Here is a 25852-nt window from a genome sequence, read left to right on the forward strand (position 1 = left end):
AAGTTGTTGTAATAACATCTTCATAGTAAGTACTGGCACCTTTTTTTGCATCTGCACTGAGTAGAAGGAACTAGATGTTCCTTCTACTACATGATATGTGGTACCCTGTCAAAAGCATTTGACAGGGTACCACATGATAAGCTGATATTTAAGTTGCAACTCATGGGTTTAGATGACAGGTTAGTGAACTGCATTTGGGATTCGCTATCTGATAGGTATGAGAAAGTTGTGTATGAGGGGGGGGGGGCAGAGAGCAGTATCAAGGAGACAGAATGTAAGAAGTGAGGTCCCACAGGGCTCTGTACTGGGACCAGTATAGTTTAACCTTTATATCAATGATATTGCCAATGGATTACAAGGGGATATTCAGTTGTTTGCAGATGATATGCAGTTGGGAAGAGTTACTAGTAATTTGTTATTATTATTATAATAATTATTATGTTACACCTTCAAGGAGTCCAAAGACTCATTGTGGGAGGCCACCTACTCTACAACTCTGTCTCCACCACTCATTCCACCAACTTCAGTGAACTGCATCATCTACATCAGTGTTTCTCAAACTTCAGATATCTACGGACCCCTTCTTAACTTTTCATTATTTCCAAGTATCCCTTAATTAATTAAAATTAATAAATTAATAAATTAATTTAAAATATTAAAAAATTAAATATCTATTTTATTTGAATTTATATGTTCATGTAAACAAAAAATATGATTTATTTTTAATAGACAAACTTTATAAAGATTTATCATGAAATAATTTATCATCAATGAGAGGAGTGAAATTGCTTATGGTGAGATAAAACTTCAGCAAAATTTGGCTCTATAGTTGTTAATTTCAATCTCAGATGCGGTTCGACATCTATAATGCGATTCTCTTCTTCGTCTTAATATCTACATGGGCCGAAAATCCAACTTCGCACAGATATGAAATTGGAAATAGAAAAATGAACCTTAGAGTTTTATCTGTTAATTCAGGAAATTCATTCTGTATTTGTAGCCAAAATGATGATAACGTATTCTTGCTGTATTTATTTTTTAGGAAACCATCAGAAGCTAGTTCTAAAAGTTGTTCTTCTTCTATTGACGATAGACCCTTTGGCATAAATTTGTTTTTATTGAAAGGGTATCTTATCCACTCAATATTAATGTCCAATTCAGGGAAATACTTTTCTAGATTCATTTGTAAGCTTTTTAAATGCTGCATGATAGTAATTTTCACATCATCATCAATTTGTTCATTTGAACTTGCGAGCAATTCATGAAGCGATGGAAACGCATCAAATTCTCCATTACCAACCCACTTTTGCCATAACTTCATTTTTGCCAACATGGCATTCACTTTATCTTGGACATGAAATATAGAAATTTCCTTGCCTTGTAAAGATAAATTAAGATTATTTAATACAGTAAATATATCTGCCAGGTACGCTAATTGACTGAGCCATTTCCACTTATGTAAATGCTTTTTCAATTCAAACTTTTCATCAAGAAAAACTTGTAGCTCATTCTGAAGTTCAAATAAACAAGTAAGGACTTTTCCACGAGAAAGCCAAAGAACATTGATATGGAAAAGAAGTTGTGTATAGTCGCTTCTCATTTCTTTGCAAAGTTGACAGAAAAGTCTGGCATTTAGAGGACGGCCGTTAATATAATTTATGATTTTTACAGCTTCATCAAGAACTTTTCTTAGGTCTGTAGACATCATATGTAGCCAAAGCCTCCCTTTGTATGCAGCAGTGCGTCGACTTTGCATTTGGTGCAACAGCTTGAATCCTTGAAACAAGCCCTTTTTTAGATCCGACCATGGATTTCGCTCCGTCTGTGCTTATTCCAACACAACTTTTCCAATCAAGCTTGTTTTGATGCATAAAGGTATTTATACTGTTGAATATTTCTTCTCCTGTTGTATATTCTAGCAAGGGTTGGCAATATAAAAGGTCATCATGAATTTTATGATTTTTTCGTACCTAACGAACACTAGAAGATTTGCAAAATTTGTAATGTTGGTGGATTCATCTACCTGCAACGCATAATAACGACTCTTACGTATATCGGATAACAATGTTTGTTTTATATTTTCAGCCATTTCAGTGATTCTTCGATGAATGGTGCTATTTGAAAGGCAAATCCGATCAAAAGATCTTTTTGCATTATCTCCGATCATAATTTCCGCTATTATTTTTGCTGCAGGCTTGACCAAAGTTTCACCAATTGTTTCCGCTGCACTACTTTTTGCTATTAATAGCGACACACGATATGAAGCTTCTAAAGCCTTCATGTTTTCACCTCATGACACGATCGCTATCACTTTTGATTCTTTTAAATTTTTAGTTTATTTTGAAAAAATTCAACAGGTTTGTCCTTGCATTCATTATGTTTCGATTCAAAATGGTGATTTAAATTACACGGTTTCATGCTTTCATTTTTTAAAGTTTCAGCGCAAATTACACATAATGGAATAGGTTCCTCTTCATTTCCCGTCCATCAAAATCCACATTTCAAGTAATTTATATCGTACTTACGCGAAGTTTCTCATCTTCTTCCTAATTGGTTCTTTAGAGATGTCAGACGACACACACTTATCAATTTCACTTGATCCAGATAAAATATCAACATTTTCTTGTTGCTGACAGCTACTTGTATCTACTATGTTCCTCTCTTTTGCGCATTTTAAAAATCCAGTCTTTAACCAGTAGATCCATACTTAAGAATTTGAAAGCTAAAAAAAATTACCATATTTAATGAACAGTCCTTCAACAAATGGCCAGTGAAAGCAGAACTCAAAACAGACAGCACTGGTTGGCCAGTAGAGATAAAGCAGCTATGAAGACGTTCATATGATTGGTGCAGTATTAACAAAAGGTCGTGCTACTAATTGACAAAGGAAAGCCGACAGTTCAGTTGAAATGCTAATTCTCTTCAACCGAATTCTTTATATAATATCTGTAACACATTCACTATATATTTTTTAGTTTTAACACGTTCACTCAAACAAAACCATATGTTGCCGGTGCACCATATGGTTTTGATTGTCTACTATACAGCATTTTATGTGGGAGGGGTCATGCGATTCATTAGTTCCATTTTTATCCCAGTTGTCTCTAATTGCACTGTTTGTTGAGAAACATATTACACAGCCTACAGATGTCTCTGTACCTTATTCAGTGATACAAACGGAACGTTTTACGATTTCAAACTTAAATTTTATTCCATGCGTTAATGATGCATAGCCGAAAATTGCCACGGACTCCCTGAAGACCTTTCATGGACTCCCAGCGGTCTGCGTACCACACTTTGAGAAACACTAATCTACATCAATGGCATCTACTGCCCACCACCACCATTAGTATTTTCACTAACAATCACAAACGCGCATGCCCAAGGCAGGATTCGAACCTGCAGCCTTTGAGGCACACTAACCGCGTGGCCAACCAGGCCAGCAAGTAGAACTGCATCTGTGGCACTATAAATTTTGTAAGAGAAGTAACCACAAGACTAAGCCTACACCAAAAATGACAAGCTTAGGAGATTGCTTGGATCGGTGCCATGGTATGTTAAACTGCAAGGGATGGATGTTGATAGTGCATGGGAAGTGGTAAAGGAGAGGGAAGTAATGGCAGATTGCATACCTAGAGTCAGGAGAGAAAATGAAGTGGGAGTTAAATGGATGAATATCATCATCAAGCTGGAGCTACAAAAAAAGAAACAATTGTGGAGGAAATTTAAGGAGAAAGGTGACCTGAAGGCACATGAACAGTACAAGGCACAGGCCAGAAGGGTAACTAGCGTGGTAAGAAAGGCAAAAGCAGATGATTGAAGGAAGTTAACAATGCAAACTAAAGAGAATCCCAAACATTTCTTTCGATATGCTGCAAGTAAAAGAAAGAACATATATGGCAGGATGATTTTAAGAAATGCTGATGGTAGGGAGGTAACTGAATCAGTCGAAACAGTAGAATTACTAAGTGAACACTTTGCAAAAGTATGTCATCCAGGTGATATTGCAGAAATGAGAGAGCCAAAAGCTTATACAGGAACTGAGGTAAATGAAATGGAGGTGCATAGCATATTACAGAACCTTAATGCGAATAGCTGTAGGATTGGATGATATACCAGCTCAAGTTTTACATGAAACAGCGAGGGAATTGTCAGTGCCCTTGACCATATTGTTCAATCTAAATCTCAGCTCTGGATTAGTCCCGAGGGGTAGAAAGAGGGGAAAATAGTTCCATTGCATAAAGGAGACTCCAAGACTGATGTAGAAAATTACCGATTGATCAGCATATCAGGAGTTGTTGTTGTCAAAGGATTGGAGAAGTTAGTTAAGAGCAAAATACAGGAATGGATAGATGAAAATGGGATAATGTATGGGGGACAACGTGGTTTTGTGAAGGGTATAGGTCATACCTCAGTAACTTGCTCACGTTTTATAATACAGTGACAGCTGAGTTGGATAAAGGTATGGGTTTACAATGATACTGCTGGACTTTGAAAAGGCCTTTGACAGGATACTGCATGGAAATTCTAATCAATAAACTACACCACATGGGGATGGATATAGGGTTGGTGAGATGGATAGGAGGGTGGTTGATGGAGAGATACCAGAGAGTATTTTATTCAGGAGTAGAGTCCAAAAGAAGGCCTGTGACTAGTGGTGTGTGTGTTGCAGGATTCTGTTCTGAGACTGCTACTGTTTAATTTGTTCATTAATGATATAGGAAAGGATCTGAGATGAACTGTTCAGTTTACTGATGATCCAAAGTTGGGTAGAGCAGTAGTTAATATGGATGATGTTAGAATTTTGCAGGATGATTTGGATAGATTGGCAGACTGGGCAAAGAAGAATGGATATCAGTTTAATGTGGCAAAGTGTAGGGTTATGCATTTTGGGGTGAATAGATTCCCAGCTGCATACCACATTGGTGAAACTGTACTTCAGCAAATTGATGAAGTCAGAGACTTGGGAGTATTAGTGGATTACTATAGTTTAGGAGGGCACATAGCAAAAGTGGCTAAAGCAACTCATCAGATCACTTAGTTACTGAAGAATACTTTGAGCAGAGTGACAAGATGTTAGCAGGTCTATGGAATGAACCTTACGAGAACAGGTTGAAGATTTGTGGGTAACAGAAACGGGTTGATAGGCAGAAAAGGGGTGATATGATTGAGACATTCAAAACTGAAGGAGTTTTACAAGATTAATACAGAAGAAATTTTTCAGAACAGGTGTGTTGGTGGGAGAACTAGGGGCTATTCATGGAAACTGATAAAGAGTGTAGTTAGCAAGGGTGTCAGAACTAGTTTTTTGCTTGCAGAGTAGTTTATGAGTGGAATAGGTTGCCAGAGTCTGTTGTTGCCATGACTGAATGAGTTCAATGCAAAGTATGATAGATACTGCACAAATATTGGATAGTTCTTGACATGAGGTGTAGAGTCCCCCCCTCGATGAGTCTAAGGACTCCTTGGAGTTGCCCATAATGATAATAATCATAACAACCAACTGTATATTTTATCTCGTTGTCCTTGATCTCATACCAGACTACTTCAAATGAACAGCCACTCTCCCACCTATGTTCTACTGTTTTTGGCTGTAATTTATCCACTATCATCAGCAGTACCTTTCCCTCATCCTATCTTCCCTGAAAATACTAAACCCATTACATTCTATCCTTGTAACTATATCATCTGCTATTAGCCAAGTCTTACTAATGCTCATAATCCCTGGCCTGTTTGCATCAACCTATGATAAAAACTACTCTCTCTTGTTCCTGATACTTCTGGCATTAGTATACTTATACTGCATCATCCACTTTAAGCCCCACCCACCTTTACTTCCCGAATTGACTACCCTGTTCAATATTTTTGCTCGAGAGAGACTAGATTCTACTATCTCTCATTCTCCCACTCACTTGCCTCATGGGTGCCTTCACACAACCTCTCCCGCTTCCACCCTAATTGCATATGTTTTCCTGAATCTGTGCTTCATCATACTCAGTGAACAAAGCTCTTTCTAGACCTCTAACCAAACCCATTTAGATGCAGTCCATCAGCATTATACAAATCCTTCTTTCCATCAAACACAGACAACAGATCCACAAATCCTACATCATTCCTTCTGCAAATATATAACAGTTTTGATTTTTAAATTGAATTGTGTATTCTCACAATTGTAGTTATCCTTTATTTTAAATAAATTATTCTTTTTCAATTTTATCTGATATGTATTTACATATTTTTAGACAGTTTATGCCATGCCCTATGATAACCCCATACCAGGATATCGTAATAATTATGTCAACACTATGCGTTTATGGTCTGCCAAATCTCCTCAAAACTTCAACCTTAAATTTTGTAAGTATTTTAAAAATTATAGGTTGAAAAATTATAAATTTATTATATAAATCTTTCATTAAAATTATATAAATTTAGTTAAATTAAAAATTATAAAAAAATAATAGATGTGGTGCAAGTGTCATCATTTGAAACTACAGCATTGTGTGCATATTGTTCAGATAAGTCTTTATTTTTAGTAAATATTCTTATGCAGGCAACATACCAGGAGTGGTAATAATCAATTCGATTACAAAGAACAAGCAAGGAGGTGACTTGCATTTTTAGGGTACAAAAGTGAATTATGAGCAACAGTTAGCTAATGAAGCCATAAAGAATCCTAGGGAGTTCTTTCGATGTGTAACCAGCAAAAAAAAAAAAAATATATATTATGGAAGGTGACATTCATTAGAGAAAATGGTATAAGAACAATTGCTGCAGAGGATATATTTGAGATATTTAATTAGCAGTTTATAAAGGTCTTTCATTCTTGTGAATGTTATATCATGGACAGTTTGAGAGCAGTTGATGATGAGGAGAGGCTGAAAGAAACTAAGTGAGTAAGAGGTGTAGGGGAAATTGAGCAAATTTGATGTTAATAAGGCTGTGGTTGGTAATATATATCACCACGTATTTTGAAGGAATGTGCCAGGGAGTTGGCATCTGCCTTGAGATATTTGTTTAATATGAGTCTCGCATTGGATCAAGATACAAAGGAGTGGAAGGAGGGCAAAATTGTGCCGTTTCATAAGAGAGAAAGACGACAGTACTCTAGTATCAAATTATAGGCCTGATCTGTGTGTCAGTCATTGTGGTTAAAGTGTTTGAGAGGCTCTCTGTGTAGAGGCTTAAGTGCTGTGAGGACATCATGTTGGAGGCTTAATGGATTTTTTACAACACTCAAAAAGAATTAAAATAGAATTTAATACTTCCTATATTTCGTCCTAGTCACTAGGACATCTACGGGGATTACAAAAACAATTAATGTAACATGCACACACAAATCTTACAATACTAAGCCCAACCACATGGGTGACACTAAAGTCACCCACGTGGTTAGGGCGCTTCACCTAGATAGGACTTCAGGAAGTATTAAATATAGGAAGTATTAAATTATATTTTAATTCTTTCTGAGTGTTGTAAAAAATCCATTAAGCCTCCAACATCATGTTTGAGAGGCTAATGAGAACCAGGATCCAAAATTGAGTTGACTGCAATGGTATCTTTGAAGCACAGTATGGATTTGCTAAAGGGAGGTCATGTTTTAGTAATTTACTTTCTTATTACAATAGGGTGATGGCTTCATTGAACAAAGGAGATAAATACACAGTAATATACTTAGATTTTGCAAAGGCTTTTGATAGATTACTGCATAATAAGTTGATAGTCAAACTAGAGTGGATGTGGTTGGATATTAGACTAGTGCATTGGATCAGAGATTGGTTATCTGATAGGTATCAGCAAGTTGTGTATGGGGGAGCAGTATCCTGGAAAAGGAAAGTCACTAGTAGTGTGCCTCAAGGGTCTGTTTTAGGGCCATTCCTGTATAACCTGTATGTTAATGAGATTGGGGGAAATTTTGTTAATGGAGATATTGAGTTGTCTGCAGATGATGCAAATTTGGGACAAACTATAAGGAGTAGAGCAGATCTCCTGGCTTCACAAAAAGACTTGTATAGAGAGGTCATACCTGGAAACTGTATAAAGAGGGTGTGAGTAGGGGAGTGAGAGGCAAGTTTTTTTCGTGCAGAGTTGTGAATGATTGGAATGCCTTGCCTGAGAGTGTGGTGTCTGCAGGGAGTTTGAATGTGTTTAAGACCCGGTATAATGAGATGTGTGTGAGATAAAAGGACCTCCTAGATGAGTCTTTGACTCCATGAGGTCTTGTTTAATAATAATAATAATAATAATAGATTAAGTGAATGGGCACAGGAGTGGGGATTACAGTTCAGTGTTGCAAAATGTAAGGTTTTAAAATTTGGGAAACAAAGATGGTATGGAGAATTTATGCTTGGTGGGAATATATTGTTGGAGGTGGAGGAAATGAGATTTTGAGGTGATGGTGGAGAAAGATCTCAATTTTAGAGGACACATTACCAAAATTGTGCGGACAACACAACGAATTCTGGGAATGATGCAGAGGACACCGACTTGTAGAAATAAGGAGCCTTCCATTGTATAATGGAAGGTTCCATTATACACGTATAATTCCATAGTTTAACTAACTCTTACTTACCGGGTGCGAAATTTAAGCATGTAAATGAGAGTATTAGAGCACAAAAACAGAGGGTGAAAGAATTGATAGTTGTGGCAGGTATGAATGAATTGAAAGGAGATAAATGTTTTATGAGAGAGGACTTGAAAGTATTGTTAAAGGTAGTGAAAGAAAAGAGTGACAGAGTTAGGATGGTGAGTCTGTTGCCGCGGTACGACAGAGAGGAGTTTAGAAGGAGGGCCATAATCGCAAATGACTTTATGCGCAATTTATGCAGACGGTGTAGTGTGGAATGAGTTTGATGGGCGAAAGGATTTATACAAGATGGATGGCCTGCATTTGAATGGATTTGGTGTGCGGAGACTGGAAAAAGTGTTGCTGAATGAAGTGAAGATGGATGTGCAGAACAGGGAAACTAGAACTACCAGGGAGTGGGGGGGGTGGATATGCAGACATCAGTGAGACAGTTGAGTATAAGAATGTATATAATGTACCCAAGCCAGTACTAAGGACAAGTAATCGGAATGGGATAGTTAGAATAATGCATCAAGATAGGGTTGATTGGTGAGTATTAGGAACAAGAAGGAAGAATTTTTGGCCTTGGTTGGCTCTTCCTGGCCACAGGTTATTGGCATTAGTGAAACATGACTGACGGAAGATGATATAGTTAGTGGGATAGAATGTGTAGGTTATAGTGTGTTTAGGAGGGACAGAGAGAATAAAATGGGGGGGGGGGAGGAGTGTTATTGATGATAGCTGATGAACTGCAGCCAAGGAGAATTGAAGTTGTATTGCAGGGTAGTGAAAAGAGCTCATTTGAGGCTATTTGGTGTGAGATTGAGACTGGCAGAACAAAATATACAGTTGGGTGCTGCTATAGACCAGGTGATGGAATAGATGGTGGAGATAGTATGCATAAACAAATTGATGAAATGAGTGGAAGGAGGGTAATTATTATGGGGGATTTCGACTATGGTAACATTGATTGGAAGGAGGAGAGGACACATGTCAGGAAGGAACTGGATTTTATTCAATTATTAAGGGATAACTATCTGAGACAGCATGTAATTGAAAATACTATGGGTTTGAGAGTGCTTGACCTGGTAATAGCATCTGAGAATTAGACTGTAATGAATATGACCATGTTGCCACCTATTGGTGAGAGTGATCATAAGGTCTTGACCTGGGGGGTGGCTAAAGGTGTGGAATTTTCAATTAAGATAGGGTATATGTGGAATTACCATGCTGGCAAGTATGACAAGCTTAGAAGAATGCTTGGTTAAGTGCCATGGCATGTAAAACTGCAAGGGATGGATGTCGATAGAGCATGGGAAGTGGTCAAGGAGCATTTACAGGAGGTTATGGCTAATTGTATACCTAGGGTCCAAATAGTAAAACAAGTAGGGGTTAAATGGATGAATAACACCATTAAGCTTGAGCTGCAAAAAAAGAAACAACCGTGGAGGGAATTTAAAGAGAAAGGTGACCTGCAGGCACACGAACGGTATAAAGTGCAGGCCAGAAGGGTAACGAGTGTGGTAAGAAAAGCAAAAGTGGATTATGAAAGGAAATTAGCTATGCAAGCTAAAGAGAATCCCAAACAGTTCTTTCAATATGCTGCAAGCAAAAAAAACTGTACACGGCAGAATGATTTTAAGGAATGCCGATGGTAAAGAGGTCACTGAATCAGTCGATATAGTGGAATTACTGAGTGAGCACTTTGCAAGAGTATATCATCCATGTGGTGACATTGAAAGATGAAGGAACTATTAGTTTATACGGGAATTGTGATGAATGAAGTGGGAGTGAATAGTCTATTACAGAACCTTAATGTGAATACATCTGTGGGATTGGATGGTATACCTGCACGGGTCTTACATGAAGCAGCTAAAGAATTATCAATGCCCTTGATCTTGTTGTTTAATCTGAATCTCGGGGTCTGGTTTAGTCCTGAAGGTGCAGAAAGAGGGGAAAATACTTCCACTGCATAAAGGAGGATGAAAGACTACTGTTGCAAATTACTGGCCGATCAGCATATCAGAAGGCATTGTCAAGGTCTTGGAGAAAGTAGTCAAGGGAAAAATACAGGAATGGATTGATGAAAATGAGATACTGTACAGGTGACATCATGACTTTGTGAAGGGTTGATCATGTCTCAGGAACTTGCTCAAGTTTTATAACGCAGTGACGGCTGAACTGGATAAGGGTAGTGGTTTACAGTGATATTGCTGGACCTGGCTAAGGCCTTTGACAGGATACCACATGGAATTCTAATCCGTAAACTGCAACATATTGGAATGAATATAGGATTGGTGAGATGGTTAGGTGGATGGTTGATGGAGAGATATCAGAGAGTAGTTTATTCAGGAGTAGATTCCAAAAGATGGCCTGTGACTAGTGGTGTGCCACAGGGTTCTGTTCTTGGACCACTGCTGGTCCAAGAACAGAACCCTTAATTCAGAGGATATTTTTGAGATCAGAACTGGTGGTGGGAGAGCCAGGGGGGGAGGCATCTATGGAAGCTGGGCAAGAGTGTGGTTAGCAAGGGTGTTAGAGCTAGGTTCTTTTCTTTTAGAGTGGTAAATGAGTGGAATAAGCTGCCAGAGTCTGTTGTGGATGCTATGACAGTGAATGAGTTCAAGGCAAGGTATGATAGATACTGTGAGAATGCCAAATAGTTGTGTGGACATGATATTTAGGGCCTCCCTCGATGAGTCTAAGGACTCCCTGGATTCGCCCGTAATAATAATAAAGCTTTGATTAGGCCACACTGACTACTTTGCACAGATTTCGTCACCTGGTTTTAAAAGGATGAAGAGATATTGGAGAGTGACCAGAGGCAATTGACCAAAATAGTTTCTGATTTTTGGAATGTTGAATATGAAGAATGTTGTGACATTGCAATTTGTTCATTAACGATATAGGGAAGGATCTAAGAGGAACAGTTCATTTGTTCGCTAATGATGCAAAGTTGGGTAGGGCAATAGTGAATGCAGAAGATGTCAAAATCTTGCAGGATGATTTGGATAAATTGGAGTTCTGGGCTAAGGAGAATGGATGTCAATTTAATGTGACAAAATGTAAGGTTATGCATTTTGGGGTGAAAAAATTAGCAGCAGTATACCACATTGGTGGTACTATACTCCCGGAGAGTGATGAGGCCAGAGACCTGGGAGTGTTGGTGGACAGGGAGATGAAGTTTAGGGGCATATTGCAAAAGTGGCTAAATCAGCTCATCAAATCACTTGGTTGTTGAAAAATACTTTGATGAGCAGAGACAAGCAAGTTATTGTTCCTCTGTACCGAGCCTTGATAAGACTTCATCTCGAATACTGTGCCGAGATTTGGTCACCTAGGTTTCTTCTTGATGGGGGAGGAGGTGGAGAGGATCCAGAGGTGAGTGACCAAGATGATAGCATGTCTATGGAATGAACGTTATGAGAACAGGTTGAAGATTTGTGGGTTGCAGAAATTGGTTGATAGGCAGAAGAGGGGAGATGTGATTCAGACATTCAAATTGCTGAAGGGTTTCTATAGGATTAATTCAGAGGATATTTTTGAGATCAGAACTGGTGGTGGGAGAGCTGGGGGGGGGCATCTATGGAAGCTGGGCAAGAGCGTGGTTAGCAAGGGTGTTAGAGCTAGGTTCTTTTCTTTTAGAGTGGTAAATGAGTGGAATAAGCTGCCAGAGTCTGTTGTGGATGCTATGACAGTGAATGAGTTCAAGGCAAGGTATGATAGATACTGTGAGAATGCCGAATAGTTGTGTGGACATGATATTTAGGGCCTCCCTCAATGAGTCTTAGGACTCCCTGGATTCGCCCGTAATAATAATAAAGCTTTAATTAGGCCACACTGGACTACTGTGCACAGATTTGGTCACCTGGTTTTAAAAGGATGAAGAGATGTTGGAGAGTGACCAGAGGCAATTGACCAAAATAGTTTCTGATTTTTGGAATGTTGAATATGAAGAAATGTTGTGACATTGCAATTTGTAGAGTGTAATGGATAGGAGGAAGTGGGGGTGATATGAAAGAGGTGTTCATGTTGGTAAGGATTAATGTTGAAGAGGTTTTTCATAAAATGGTGGGAGATCATTGGAGAACATTCCTGGAAGCTGTATAAGGAAGGTGTGAACAAGGGAATGAGATGCAAGTTTTTTGCATACAGAGTTGTGAATAATTGGAATGTGTTTCCTGAGAATGTGATGTCTGCAGAGAATTTCAATGTGTTTAAGGCATGGTATGATGAGCTGTGTCTATGACAAAGGGACCTTCTGGATGAGTCCTTGACTCCATGGGGTCTTAGGGTATTAATAATAATAATTCACAATATTGCTAATTGTTATTGGTGTATTTTCTTTATTTTATCATTTGTAGTTGAGTGTGTTGGTTAATTGGGAATCTTATGCAATATTGTTTAAAAAAGTATTCTACATGGCACTGATGCATAAGAGAAAAATGGGAACCAAGACTTTGATATTCAGTGATTTCAATATTAGGCATTTAGTGTGATGTTGCATATTCAATGTTTTCATTGCTGAGAGTGAATGATTTGTAGTATGAAAGCAAGAATGACGAGAGAGAGGGCATGTCAAATGCAATTGATATTGAAAGCAGGAAAATGCAGTAACTGATATTAATAATGTAAGTCAGTACAGTTAAAGTATTGAGGAAATGAAGTGGAAATAGTAAATGATACTGTACAAGTGTGGGTTGAAAAGTTCTCATAAACACCTAGAAATAAGATTAAAACAACTGATATAACCACAAGAAAGAACATATTGTAAAACCCTTCAATCCCCATGTTTCATGAAATTGTAATAATTTGTTCTTTTTCTTTTAGGAGATATATGAAGACATGTCAGAGGTTTTGAATAAATTTGAAGACACGGAAGTGAAGACATCAAGTTTTTCGTGCTATAAGAAAAGTCCACATCTGTTCTCAGGACACCCAGTTTTAAATTTGACCACCCACCTGGCAACTGTTGGATACTGGGTACTGGGACACAGTCCTCTAAAAGTCTTACACAAAGTTTGGTGAATCTCAGTTGTGGACTTTTCTTATAGCACGAAAAACTTGATGTTTATGACTAAAACAGCCATAAACATTGAAGACTCTGCAGTATCCAGGGAATGAGGTTGGGGGTCATTATCTATCAACATCTGAACGTGCAGAAGCTCTCAGTGAAGTGGGTCCCCAATTGTTTGAATGCTGACCAAAAGAAAGAGCATGTGCTATCATCTCAAGGGATTTTGAGTCATTTTGAGAAATCAGGTGAAAATATTTTGGCTCATATTGTGACTGTTGATGAAACATGGCTTCATTGCTATGACTCAGAGACCAAACAACAGTCATTGGAGTGGAGACACAAAAGTCCTCTCCAGTCAAAGAAGTTCCAAACCCAAGTCAGCAGGGAAGGCTCTTATCATTGTCTTTTGGGATATGGATGGTGTAATCCTACCGAGTACCTCAAAAAAAAAATGAAACTTACAGCAGCAGTTTATTCAACAGCTCTTGAAGGAATTGAAGGAGGTACTGAAGGAAAAACACCATGGGAAACTGAACAGAGGCATGTTGCTTTTGTATGACAACACACCTGCTCACACTGCTCATGAAATCCAATAGACAATACACAACTTGGGCTTTCAATTTCTGCCTCACCCACCCTATTCACTAGATCTGCCCATTTCTTGTTCCCAAATTTAAAGGAACAAAATTTACCACAGATGAAGTCATATCTGCAGCTGAGGATTGATTTGTGCAAGGGAAAGACATTTTTCTCAGAGGATTGCAAATGATGCAGCAGCATTGTAACAAGTGCATAACACCTCATGAGAAATGTGTATTAGTTACATGGTTCTACCTCAGTTCCTTCTTGGTGATTATCACAACTTTTCACCATACCCTCATGTATTCTTCAATATGAATAAAAATATGAAAGTAGCTGCAACTACAATAATGTAGATAATGAGGTTACACTGAGGAGAGAAATAGAACGTTTATATGCAGTCCTTCACAGCACAAAATGTTGGCTCAAGTGACTGGAGAAACATTTGGCAAGTGCTATAGCAGGAGAGAGAGAGAGAGAGAGAGAGAGAAAGAATGAAAGAAAAAGTGAATGAGAAAAGTATAAAGTGCAGGAAACTTTAAGTAAGGAGAAAGTATTATACAGGGTGTTCGGGATAAATTTGACATATTTATAATTAATTATATTTTTCCGTAAGTTACATGTATTAACACACACTTCTCTTCATTTAAAAGTTTGGACCCTTCTTCATTCATATACAAGATGTCAGAATGGATGGATAGCTGGAACCCACCTGAATCATGGAAGAGAATGACTTGTATCATGATGATTCGTGCCAGCCATCAAAATAAGGATATTACGACTGCTGCCCAATGCTCCCTGAATACAGTAAAAACAATCAGGCATGAACTAGAGACTTGCAATGGTGACTACGAGGATGTAGCAAGAAGAAAGATCCCTAGCAGACAATCTGATTGCGTTCGTACAGCAGAATTCCTCGCAAATCTGCAGGAACAGGTGTTGAAGAACCCTGGCATTAAAATTCGGGCTTTGTTCGTGGAGTTGCTAACTGTAGTCAAGCCCTGGATAACAAAGGTAGCCAATGGTAGGCCGTATGTATGGCAGCAGGATTCGACCCCTTGCCACACCTCTGGGAAAAGTCAAAAATGGTTGTCTGAAAATTTCTACGACTTCACCAGTCCAAATGTTTGGCCTCCAAACTCCCCAGACCTTAACCCCATGGATTATTTTGTATGGGGCGCAGTTGAAAAAGACACCAATCGCACTTCCAGTAATACAAAAGCCCAGTTAATGGATAAAATTAAAACAGTTTTTGCGGCCCTTCCCAGGGAGACTGTAGCATCAGCTTGTTCGAGGTTCCGAAGCAGAATTGAAGCTGTGATCGATGCTAATGGTGGTTATTTTGAGTAAATCTTGTTGATAGTATTGTAATTAACTCTGCCTGTAATGTTTTTTTGTCAATTCATTAAATTTAATAGATACAAAGAAGATTTTCTTTTTCCTTACGAAACTGTCAAATTTATCCCGAACACCCTGTATGTAGATTCAATGATAAAAAGGTGTACTTAATTAGAAAGTGAGGAAAGCATGTTTTCCAGGTGTGAAGATCCAGGATATTAGTGAAGCTGCTCTTTTACAGAAGGGTGAAGTGAAAGAGGTGATTGTTTTGGCAGGTGCAAATGATTTTGAAAAGTGAGAAATATGCAGTGAGAAAGTATATTATTATTAATATTAAGACAGACCTGCAGAGAGTCAGGGACTCATTGAGGGAAGCCACATACTACACATACACCAGCTGTTGTACTTGTTCTTGAATTCATTCAAACTGCTTGTGCACACAAATCCAATGAAAATCCATTCCAATCATGCATTACTTTATGACAGAATAATTTAACCCTCACTCACTTCTTTACAGCATTCATTCTCAACTTCTAAGGTGCCCTTGCATCATTTCCCTATTCTCTGTAAAATAAAAAATTCCATCAACTGAAATCCTGCATGACTCTTTTAGAAGATTGTAAGTCTCAATCATATCACCCCTCCTTTTTTTTGTGTGTTTGCTAGTGTCTACAGTCTACAAATTCTCAATCTGGTCTTTAAGGTAACCGTGGCATAACTTTCATTGGTAACATAATTATAGAATGTGAGCAAGTTGAAAAAACATGACCTTTCCTTAGTAAACCCTTGCTGTTCATCGCAAAGCAGAGATTCACTATCAACCCATTTCTGAATGTGAGCCTTGACCAATTTTTCCAAAATTTTCACCACCACTCCTGAATTGCTGATTGGTCGATAGTTGGATACATCAGTCTTTGCACCACACTTATGCAATGGGTTTACCTTACATTCTTTCCATTCCTAAAGAATCTTCCCTGTTCTGAGATTCAAATTATATAGCCTGTTTAAAGGAATAGCCAGTTCAACTGAACACTCTTTTAGAACCAGTGCTGGTATCCCATCCATCCCTATTGTTGCATTCTTATTCAGTTTGTGCAACCGCCCTAATACCTCCTCATGCATCTGAGTTTCTTCATCCAGTGAAGAGGTAGTACTGAACTCAATGTTGCATATACCAGACTGATAGCTTTTGGCAAAATGGGTACTCAATAGTTGAACAACCTCTTCTGCATCTGTCACCTTCACACCACCTGCAATCAGTAGAGTTATTCTTTCATATTCATTCTTTCTTTTAATTGCTGCATATCAATAGAATTCATTGGGGTTATCTTTAGCTTGTAGAGACAGATTCTTTTCATACTCAGACTTAGCTTTGCATACAACAACTGTGACTCTTCTTGCCTGCTGCTTATAATATTCATAACGGACATCATCCTTATTCACATGGTATTCCTTCACGTCATCCTTTTCTTACGAATCTCCTGCTTAATAAGATTACACATCCATTTGACTCCTACTTATTTATTTTTTGAACTCTCGGGACACATTCTGATATGGCATCATTTAAAATTTCTTCCCATTCAGTAAGCATTCAATATTCTTCCTACTCAGCAACCAATACCATTGCGCTGAACTCAGTATACTCTTCAGTCGGTCATAATTTCCTGTTTTGTATTTTAGCATGCAACTTTTCTTAATGGAATATTCATAAACTTAACCACTTTCCTAGTGAGTACTGCATGATTACTGTCACCAACTGGAAGCAGAATAGTTACATCTTTAACTGAAACACCTTCTGACATTATAATCAAATCTACCACTCTCTGACCTCAAGTTTCTTCTGTCACATGCTGCTTGAGGCAGTTGTCTTGCAACAGCTCAATAAATTCAGTTTCATTCTTCTCATGAGATATCACAGCTGTCCAATCAATGTTTGGATAATTAGTTCCCCATTATGATTACTCTTTTTGCACCGATCATCTTTATTTGGTGATGCATTTCTTCATTACTAGAAACCAATTCACCATGTCTGTAACAACACTCCCACTATATATTTGATTTTGTTAGATTCCACCTCATATCATATGGCTTCAAATTCACTGCCACATGAAAAATTGTTTACTACTATTACGAGGGCTGGCAGAAGCAGGCATGCAGTGCCCGCATGCCTGCTTCTGCCAGCATGGTTCATAAGTTCATTTTTAAGAAACAAAATTGTTATTATAAAAACAAAAAATTCTTAGAATGATCAATATTAAAATAAATAAGGATGGATACACCGAATAAAAATTTTAAAAAAATTGTATATGGCTGCCTCTTTGATCAGCCGGCTGTTTACAATTTTGAAGCGAGAACAGGCTAAACTTGCCTGCAGAATGTTCTGTCTGCTGCAGTCTTAAAGTAAAACGGTGAACGGTTTTTATGTGCAGAAACGAATTTTCGTACAAAACATTTGTTGCTAGTTAGGCAGTCATATGGTTCACATCTCAGTAGGCTACTGACAGCAGCGCTGTGTGGACTATTATTTCATCTCTGTGTCGTGTTGTGTAATAATTTTTTGTGGGTATAAAATAGAAATGGAATCAAAAATTAAAAAAAAGTTATCCGGTGCGCAAAATCGTAAGCATCATGCTGCGAAAGAAGCAGTTATTAAGAAACAAACTGGGGGCTCTTAATAAATTTGTTAAAATATTAAAATATTCTGCTGCAGATTGTAACCGACTCGATACATCAGAAATCAGAGTTGAAGAACCATGTATCATCCAGTTTGTATGAAAGTACTATTGCAACTATTGAACAAGATAACAAGACGCATGATTTAAGTGAAAAACAGTTAGGAGAAGATTTAGTTGTAGTTGACCACGAAACTAACACATTGTTAGTCTCTGTAAATTTAGAAGATCCAGGTGAATGGGGAAATATTGCTGAAAAAATATGGGTTGTTTTAATTGAAATGGGGCCTGTTCAAAAGAAAAATATAATATATCCCAGAGATACATATGGTCATAAATTTGGTGACACGTATTATAATAGAAAAATAGAAAATGGGGAGCTCGTGCCAAGAACATGGCTCATTTATTCCAAAACTTTAAATTCTTTTTTTTTGCTTTTGTTGCAAACTTTTTGCACCTACTGAATCAAGTAGTCTTGTAGAAGGTTATAATGATTGGAGAAATGTAAGTACAACTTTGCATAGACATCAAACTAGTTTAACTCACATGAAAAATTTCTTAAAATGAAAGGAACTTGATAAAAATTTAATAATCAAAACTACTATTGATTGCCAGACTCAAAGCATATATGAAATGGAAAAGAAACATTGAACGAGTGTTTTAGAATGCTTGATTGAAATTATAAAATTCCTTAGTAGCCAAAATTTAGCTTTTCGCGGATCATCTGATAAATCATATGAAAGGTATAACGGCAATTTTTTAAAATTAGTCGAATTATTTGCGAAGTTTGATCCCGTTATGGAAAAATCATGTTGAAAGGGCCCTACATCGAAACAACAGGGTATACTATTTGAGTAAAGACAGACAAAATGAAATCTTGGAAACTTTAAGTAATGCAATCAGGGATACATATCAATTCGAAAATATAAATAATATTCCATAATTTTAGACTACACACCTGATGCAAGTAAAACAGAACAAATGACCATTATTATTCGCTTTGTTTCCTGACAATGGAATTGTCAAGATCAGGAAAAACTTTTTATGTTTTGTAGATATATCAGATTCCACAGGACGTGGTTTATGTGCAACAATAATGGAACAACTGAAAAAATGGAGCATCCCCATTGAAGACATGTGAGGTCAAGGGTATGACTAGCAAATATGAAAGGGAAAAAAATATGGGCTCCAAAATTTCCTTTTGAACAAAAATCCTCAAGCTTTTTATGTGCCATGTGATGCTCATACTCTAAATGTAATCATTAATGATGCATCCAAAGTGAATGCAGATACAATTAGTTTCTTTGCAATTATTCAAGAAATATACAATTTCTTTTCATTCTCTTACAAACATTGGGCAATCCTTTTCAAGTTCGTAAAAAAATGAACATTGAAACAGCCATCAAAAATGCGATGGAAAAGTATGCAATCCGCCCTCGTTAGGTGAAATTTACGATGCACTTTTTGAAATTTTAAGTAATGAAATTTTTAATAAAGAAACTCAGCATGGAGCACAAACATTATGTGCTAAAATAAATAAAATAAAGGACTACAAATTTATTTACTCTCTTATAACTTGGCATGATTGAAAAATGGAACATCCCCATTGATGTAAAATAAACATAAGTAAAATGCTTCAAGACAAAAATATGAATATTACACTTGCTTTACAATCTATCGAAAACTTAAAAATATTCTTACAAGGGTATCAATCAGATACAAATTTTAAAGAAGTTCTAAAAACGGCAAAAGAACTGAGTGAAGAGGTGGATGCAGAACAAGAATTTAAAACTGGTACGGAATTCAACGATGAAAGAAGATATGACAATTTGACTATGAGCATCATGACGAAACGTCGCAATCGCCAGAAGATAAATTTAGAGTGAATGTGTTTTATATACTTCTAGACGTTGCAATGTGTTCGTTAATAGAACGTTTTGAACAACTAAAAACATATGATAATTTATTTCTTGTATAGATTACTACAAATTAATAACGAAGATTTACGAAAAAATTGTGACGATTTAGAGATTCTCTTGAAGGACGGCAACAATAAAGATTTAAATTCAATAGAACTATATGACGAGTTATGAATTAATTTAAATATTCAAAACCCTTTCGATATTCTTAATTTTATTGTGTCCAATAATTTATCTTTCCCTAACTTTTCAATTGCTTTAAGAATACTATTAACCTTAGTGTAGCGAGCGGTGAACGTTCCTTTTCCAAGTTGAAATTGATTAAAATCTACTTAAGAACAAGTATGTCATAAAAAGGGCTTGTTAGTTTGGCGTTAATAGCTATTGAAAATTATATATGTGCGGAATTAGACGTTAAGACCATTATTTCTAATTTGGTGAATATGAAATCAAGAAGTCTAAAATTTTAATAAAAAAATTTCAAGTATATTTATGTAATTTAATTTATTTTCTGTTATTCTGTAAAGATTTTATTTTTTGAATACTTATATTAATATTAATAAAATGTTCTAATTATTATTTCTGAATTCTTTTCTTATTTTCTCATATATCTTGAGTTTCTTTTATTTTCCTAAAAGATAGTTCTACTTATAAAAATTATTAAAAATTTTTTACAAGTTACTAAGAATTTACTAACTTGTAAAATGAAAGAATTTTTTAAACTTTAGTTCAAATAAATTTTAACTTTAATTAAAATTCATTTTAATTTTGTTAGCGATTCGGGTCGGTGAGAAGGCTATAATCCCTGTATCATTATATTCAACGATTAAAGTGAAGTGGTTTTGTCAAAATTTGCTTTAACTTTTAAGAATTTTTTGAATATTCGGGTTTTTAATGATTATCCTGCCTAATCAACACCCCCCGGTGTTGGTATGGCTATTCTGTCAAAATTTATTTAAGAAATTTCAAATAATTTAAATTTTTATTATCGTAAAAGAACCACACATTCCCGGAACGTTACAGGGGCGCTTAGATAGAAATTGCATGCAGGCGCCAAAGACCCTAGTGCTGGGTTCTGACTGTTACAATCATAGGTCTCAACATTAACTGGATTGAAGTCATCTGATATCATTAGCAGCACACCCCCCTCCTCTCCTATCCTGTCTATCCTTCCTAAAAATACTGTACTCTTTGCACTCAACCAGTAAGCATGTCTGATTCTTATAGCCAGGTCTCACTATTTCCTACATTCTGAGGTCCCAACATATTGACCAAGGCAACAAACTCTACTCCTTATGTCAAAGAGTTGTGTGTGTGTAGGGGGGGAGCAAAATTGAAGAGTGAGAAGGCAAAAATTGTGAGTCTGCTTCCTCACTATAATAGGACAAAATTTAGAAGGCTATGATTGCTAATAAAGTAATGAGAAGATAGTGCAGGAGATATGATGTGCAGTTTTTAGATGCATGAATGAATTTGATAGACAAAAGGACTTGTATGTGCCTGATGAAACTGCATTTGAATGATTTGAAAGTTTGAGATGTTTGGAGAATGTTGTTTATTTAGAGATTGGAAATGCAGAATCAGGGAAACTAGAGATATTAGTGAGCATACAATCAAGCATGTGTCTAGCATCCCTGGATGGGTACAGTGTCTCAGATTTCTAATCTGAATGGATTGGTAATGCCATTTATGTAAGGGCAACTGTGGTCCAAGTGGATGCTGATATGAATGTACACAATTGCCAGATGTATCAGAAATCAAGGAGAGGAGTTTTGGAGTTTTTCATATTGGTCAGCTCTACTCCAAAAATTCTCAGCATCTGTGAGACCTAGTTGATAGAGAATGTATAGGAGATAGAATGTAAAAGTTATTGTATTTTCAGAGAAGACAGAAGGAATAAGTAGGAGGGGGGAAATATTACTACTGACTATTGAAGAACCTCAACCAACAAGAATAGAAGTTAAGGAAAAATTTTATATCTGAGAGAGGTGCTTCTTTCCAGGCTATCTAGTGTGATCGAAGCAAATAGAACAAAATATATTGTTGGTTGTTTCTGTTGATCTGGAGGTCTAGAGGAAGATGAAGATATAAATGCCATGTATGTGCAGATTAGAGCAATAAGTGCAGGCCAAGCATCGTGGGATACTTCAACTATGGGATTATAAATTAGATGAAGGAAGGTACATGACAAAAGGGAAATGGAATTTATACATTTACTAACAGATAATTACTTGAAATAACATGTGATACAGGAAGCTAGGCATTTGAAAATGTTGAATCTTGTATTAACTTCAGAAGATTTATCCCTAACTGTAGTAAGAACTCTACCTCTGTTTAGGGAAAGTGATCATGGGAGGTTACTTATCATGTGGAATTTTAAGTCAAGAAATGATTTATGTAGAATTGCAAAGCTGGCAATTATGGCAAACTAAGATGGCAACTTCAAATAATACAGTGGCACAAGAAGCTACAAGAAAAGAATGTCAGTAGTGCATGGGACACAGTCAGGTATTGTTTGAGAGATATCACTGCATACCCCAGGTCAGGAGAAAACTGAATAGGGATTAAACATGAGTGGTGATATAAGCTAAAGATGCAAAAAAAAGAAAAAAAAAGCATTATGAAGGAATATAAACAAAAAGATGACCAGTATGCTTATTAGCAATACGAAACCTAGGCAAGAATGGGTAGTAGGTATAGTAAGGAAGGCTAAATAGGATTATGAGAGAAAAAGTTTTTTTCATTACGTAGGAACTAACAGGAAGAATGACTATGGAAGGATGACTGGTAGGAAAGTGACAAAAGTGAAAGAAATAGTTGGTTACTTGATTACTTTACAAAGGTGTATCATCCAGGTGGAGATTTTGCAGTTGCTGATGTGACAGAGACTGATATCAGAGTTGAGATAGATGAATTCTCAGCATATTGAAAAACATCAGTGTAAATACATCAGTGGGATTGAATGGTATGTCAACTGCATGAATGTGCAGTATATGGGCTGACATGTACTGCATGAATGTGCAAGAGAACTGGCAGTGCTTCTGAATGAAGTTGTTTAAATATGAGCTCTAATCAAGGTTCCAAGAAGTGGAAAGAGGGCATGATATTTCCATTATATAATGGTGGCTCCAAGACAGAAATGGCAAATTACAGGCAAATTAATTTCTCAGGAATGGGTGGTTCAGGTGTTTGAAAAGTTGGTTAAAGGAAAAATTCAAGAACTGATAGATGGGAATATGATACTCAGTGCATGTGGGGGGACAGTGGGAAGCATGGTTTTGTAAAAAGTAGATCCTGACTTATTAATTTTTTCACATTTTATAATAAGGTGATGAGGGGGGGGGGATTGGATAAAGGATATGGTTAGACCTTGCAAATGCATTTGACAAAATACCATGTAGAAAACTATTATAAACATGGTGCAAATGGGAATGGATGTGAAGCTCATGGATGGAAGAGGGAATGGCTGACAGACAGACACAAGATAGCAGTATATGCTGGAGTGTAATCTAGGAGAATGAGGCTAACTGTTGGAGTGCTTCAGAATTCTGTATTAGGGCCACTACTCTTTAATTTGTATATTAATGATATAGGGAAAGATTTAAGAGGGAATATTCAGTTGTTTGCATATCTGGTGAGGTAAAATAGTTGACAAAGGCAATGTAGATATTCTGCAGGATGATTTTAAAAAAATTGCATTGTGGGAAAAGGATGATGATAAGCAATTTAATGTTGTAAGGTTGGGTTGAAAAGAGTATGTGCTTTGCATCATGTTGATGATACTGGATTAGAGGAAATTTATGAATATAGAGATATGAGGGTGATGATTGACAGAGATGTGAAGTACAGAGTGCATATTGCAAAATTTGGCAAAAGAGCTCAAAGGGTCATTCAGACCCTGAAGTACAATGACAAGTAAAGATAGGAAGTTTATTATCCCTCTATCTTTATTATTTGGCTACATCTTGACTACTCTGCACAGATTTATTGGAAATCAGGAGGTGGTGTAGAGATTCAGAGACGACTCACAGGCCTGTGGACTGCTGCCTGTGAGGGCAGATGGAAAGTGAGTGTGCATTGTGGAATTTAGTTGACATGCTGCGAAGAGGGAAGGCATGATAGAAACTTATAAGTTAACTACTAATTGGATTTTATAAGATTGACAAAAGAAATTTATCAATACATGAACAGTAAGGAGAGAACAAGAGTCACCACTGGAAGTTGTGTGGTTGGTGATAGTGTGCAGACTAGATTTTTTTCTTGGAAAGTAGTGAACAGTAAGGAGAGAACAAGAGTCACCACTGGAAGTTGTGTGGTTGGTGATAGTGTGCAGACTAGATTTTTTTCTTGGAAAGTAGTGAATGAATGGAATGAATGAACTCAAGCAGAGATTATTATTATCATCCCAAGACCCCATGGAGTCAAAGACTCATCTAGGGGGGGGGGGTCCTTTTGTCATACACACAGCTCATCATAATGTGCATTAAACACACTCAAATTCTCTGCAGACACCACACTCTCAAGCAAAGCATTCCAATCATTCACAACTCTGCATGCAAAAAAACCCTCCCCTGCTCACACCCTCCTTATACAGCTTTCAGGGATGACCTCTGGTCTCCCTGATCTCTCACCATTTTCTATAAAACCTCTCCAACATTGATCCTATAACAATCCCTTACTAACTTGTAGGTGTCTATCATATCACCGTTCTTCCTCCTATCCACTAGACTGTAAATTGCATCTTCTCAACTTTTCCTCATATTCGACATTCCAGAGATCAGAAACTACCTTAGTCAGTTGACTCTGGACCCTGTCCAAATATGTCTAAATACTACATCCCATCTTTGTTTACCAAATTTTAAAACCTTACATTTTGCAACATTGAAACTCACATCCCCATTCTGGTGCCCATTCACTCAAATTATTCAAGTCTTGTAAGACCACAACATCTTCTCTACTCTTCATAGTTCATCCCACCTTTGCGTATCTGCAGACAACTGAATATCTCCATCCAAATCTTCACTAATATCATTAATATACAAGTTAAACAGTAATGTTTAAAACAGACCCTCTGAGGCACATCACTAGTGATGTGCCTCTAGTCACATCACTAGTGATGTGACTTTTCTCTTCCGTGTTGCTCCCCCATACACAACTTGCTGATACCTATCAGATAGCCAGTCTTCGATCTAATGCACTAATCTAATATCCAACCCATCCACTCTGTGGCACAATCTTGTCCTACTTTGACTCCTTTGGAACTCGACCCAGTGCAAGACTCACATTAAAAAAATATGTCAAGGCAGATGTCAACTCCCTGGCACATTTCTTTAGAATATGTGGTGATATATTATCAAGTCCCAAAACCTTATTAACATCAAGTTTGCTCGATTTCCCATACACCTGTTGCTAACTTATAGTCAGTCTCACCTCTCCATCATCAAATGCTCTGTCTCTCAATAATTTCACATTCAGAAGAATGAAAGACCTTTATGACTGCTCATTAAGTATCTCCACACTATATCTTCTGCAGCAGTCCTTATACCCATTTCTTCAATCAATGTCATCCTTTCATAATCATTCTTTTTTTTTTTTTTTTTGACTAGGCAAGCAAGCTAACTGCTTGCCTGGTCTTTGTAATCCTCTTGGTTATTATCACTTCTGTTATGCTGCCTCCATAATGCCTTTTTTTCTCTGTATTGCATGCTTAATCTCATTATTCATTCATCTATTTCATATAGCTTATTTAATCTGGCCGTTGGAA

General features: G+C 37.0%; 1 protein-coding gene across 1 annotated transcript in view; it reads left to right on the forward strand.

Moving 5' to 3' along the window:
* The window catches only part of LOC150102377 (glycogen phosphorylase-like), a 479880-nt gene that overhangs the window by 105253 nt on the left and 348775 nt on the right, over window positions 1–25852 (forward strand). Inside the window, exon 5 of the mRNA XM_090399808.1 lies at window positions 6243–6354. Coding sequence (XP_090255934.1) covers window positions 6243–6354 — 112 coding nt within the window. The remainder of the gene's footprint in view (window positions 1–6242; window positions 6355–25852) is intronic.

This window comes from Typopeltis vanoorti, chromosome 10 (genome assembly GCF_054136105.1).
Source record: "Typopeltis vanoorti isolate ZY-2024b chromosome 10, IOZ_Tvanoo_1.0, whole genome shotgun sequence".
In the NCBI taxonomy this organism is placed as follows: domain Eukaryota; kingdom Metazoa; phylum Arthropoda; class Arachnida; order Uropygi; family Thelyphonidae; genus Typopeltis; species Typopeltis vanoorti.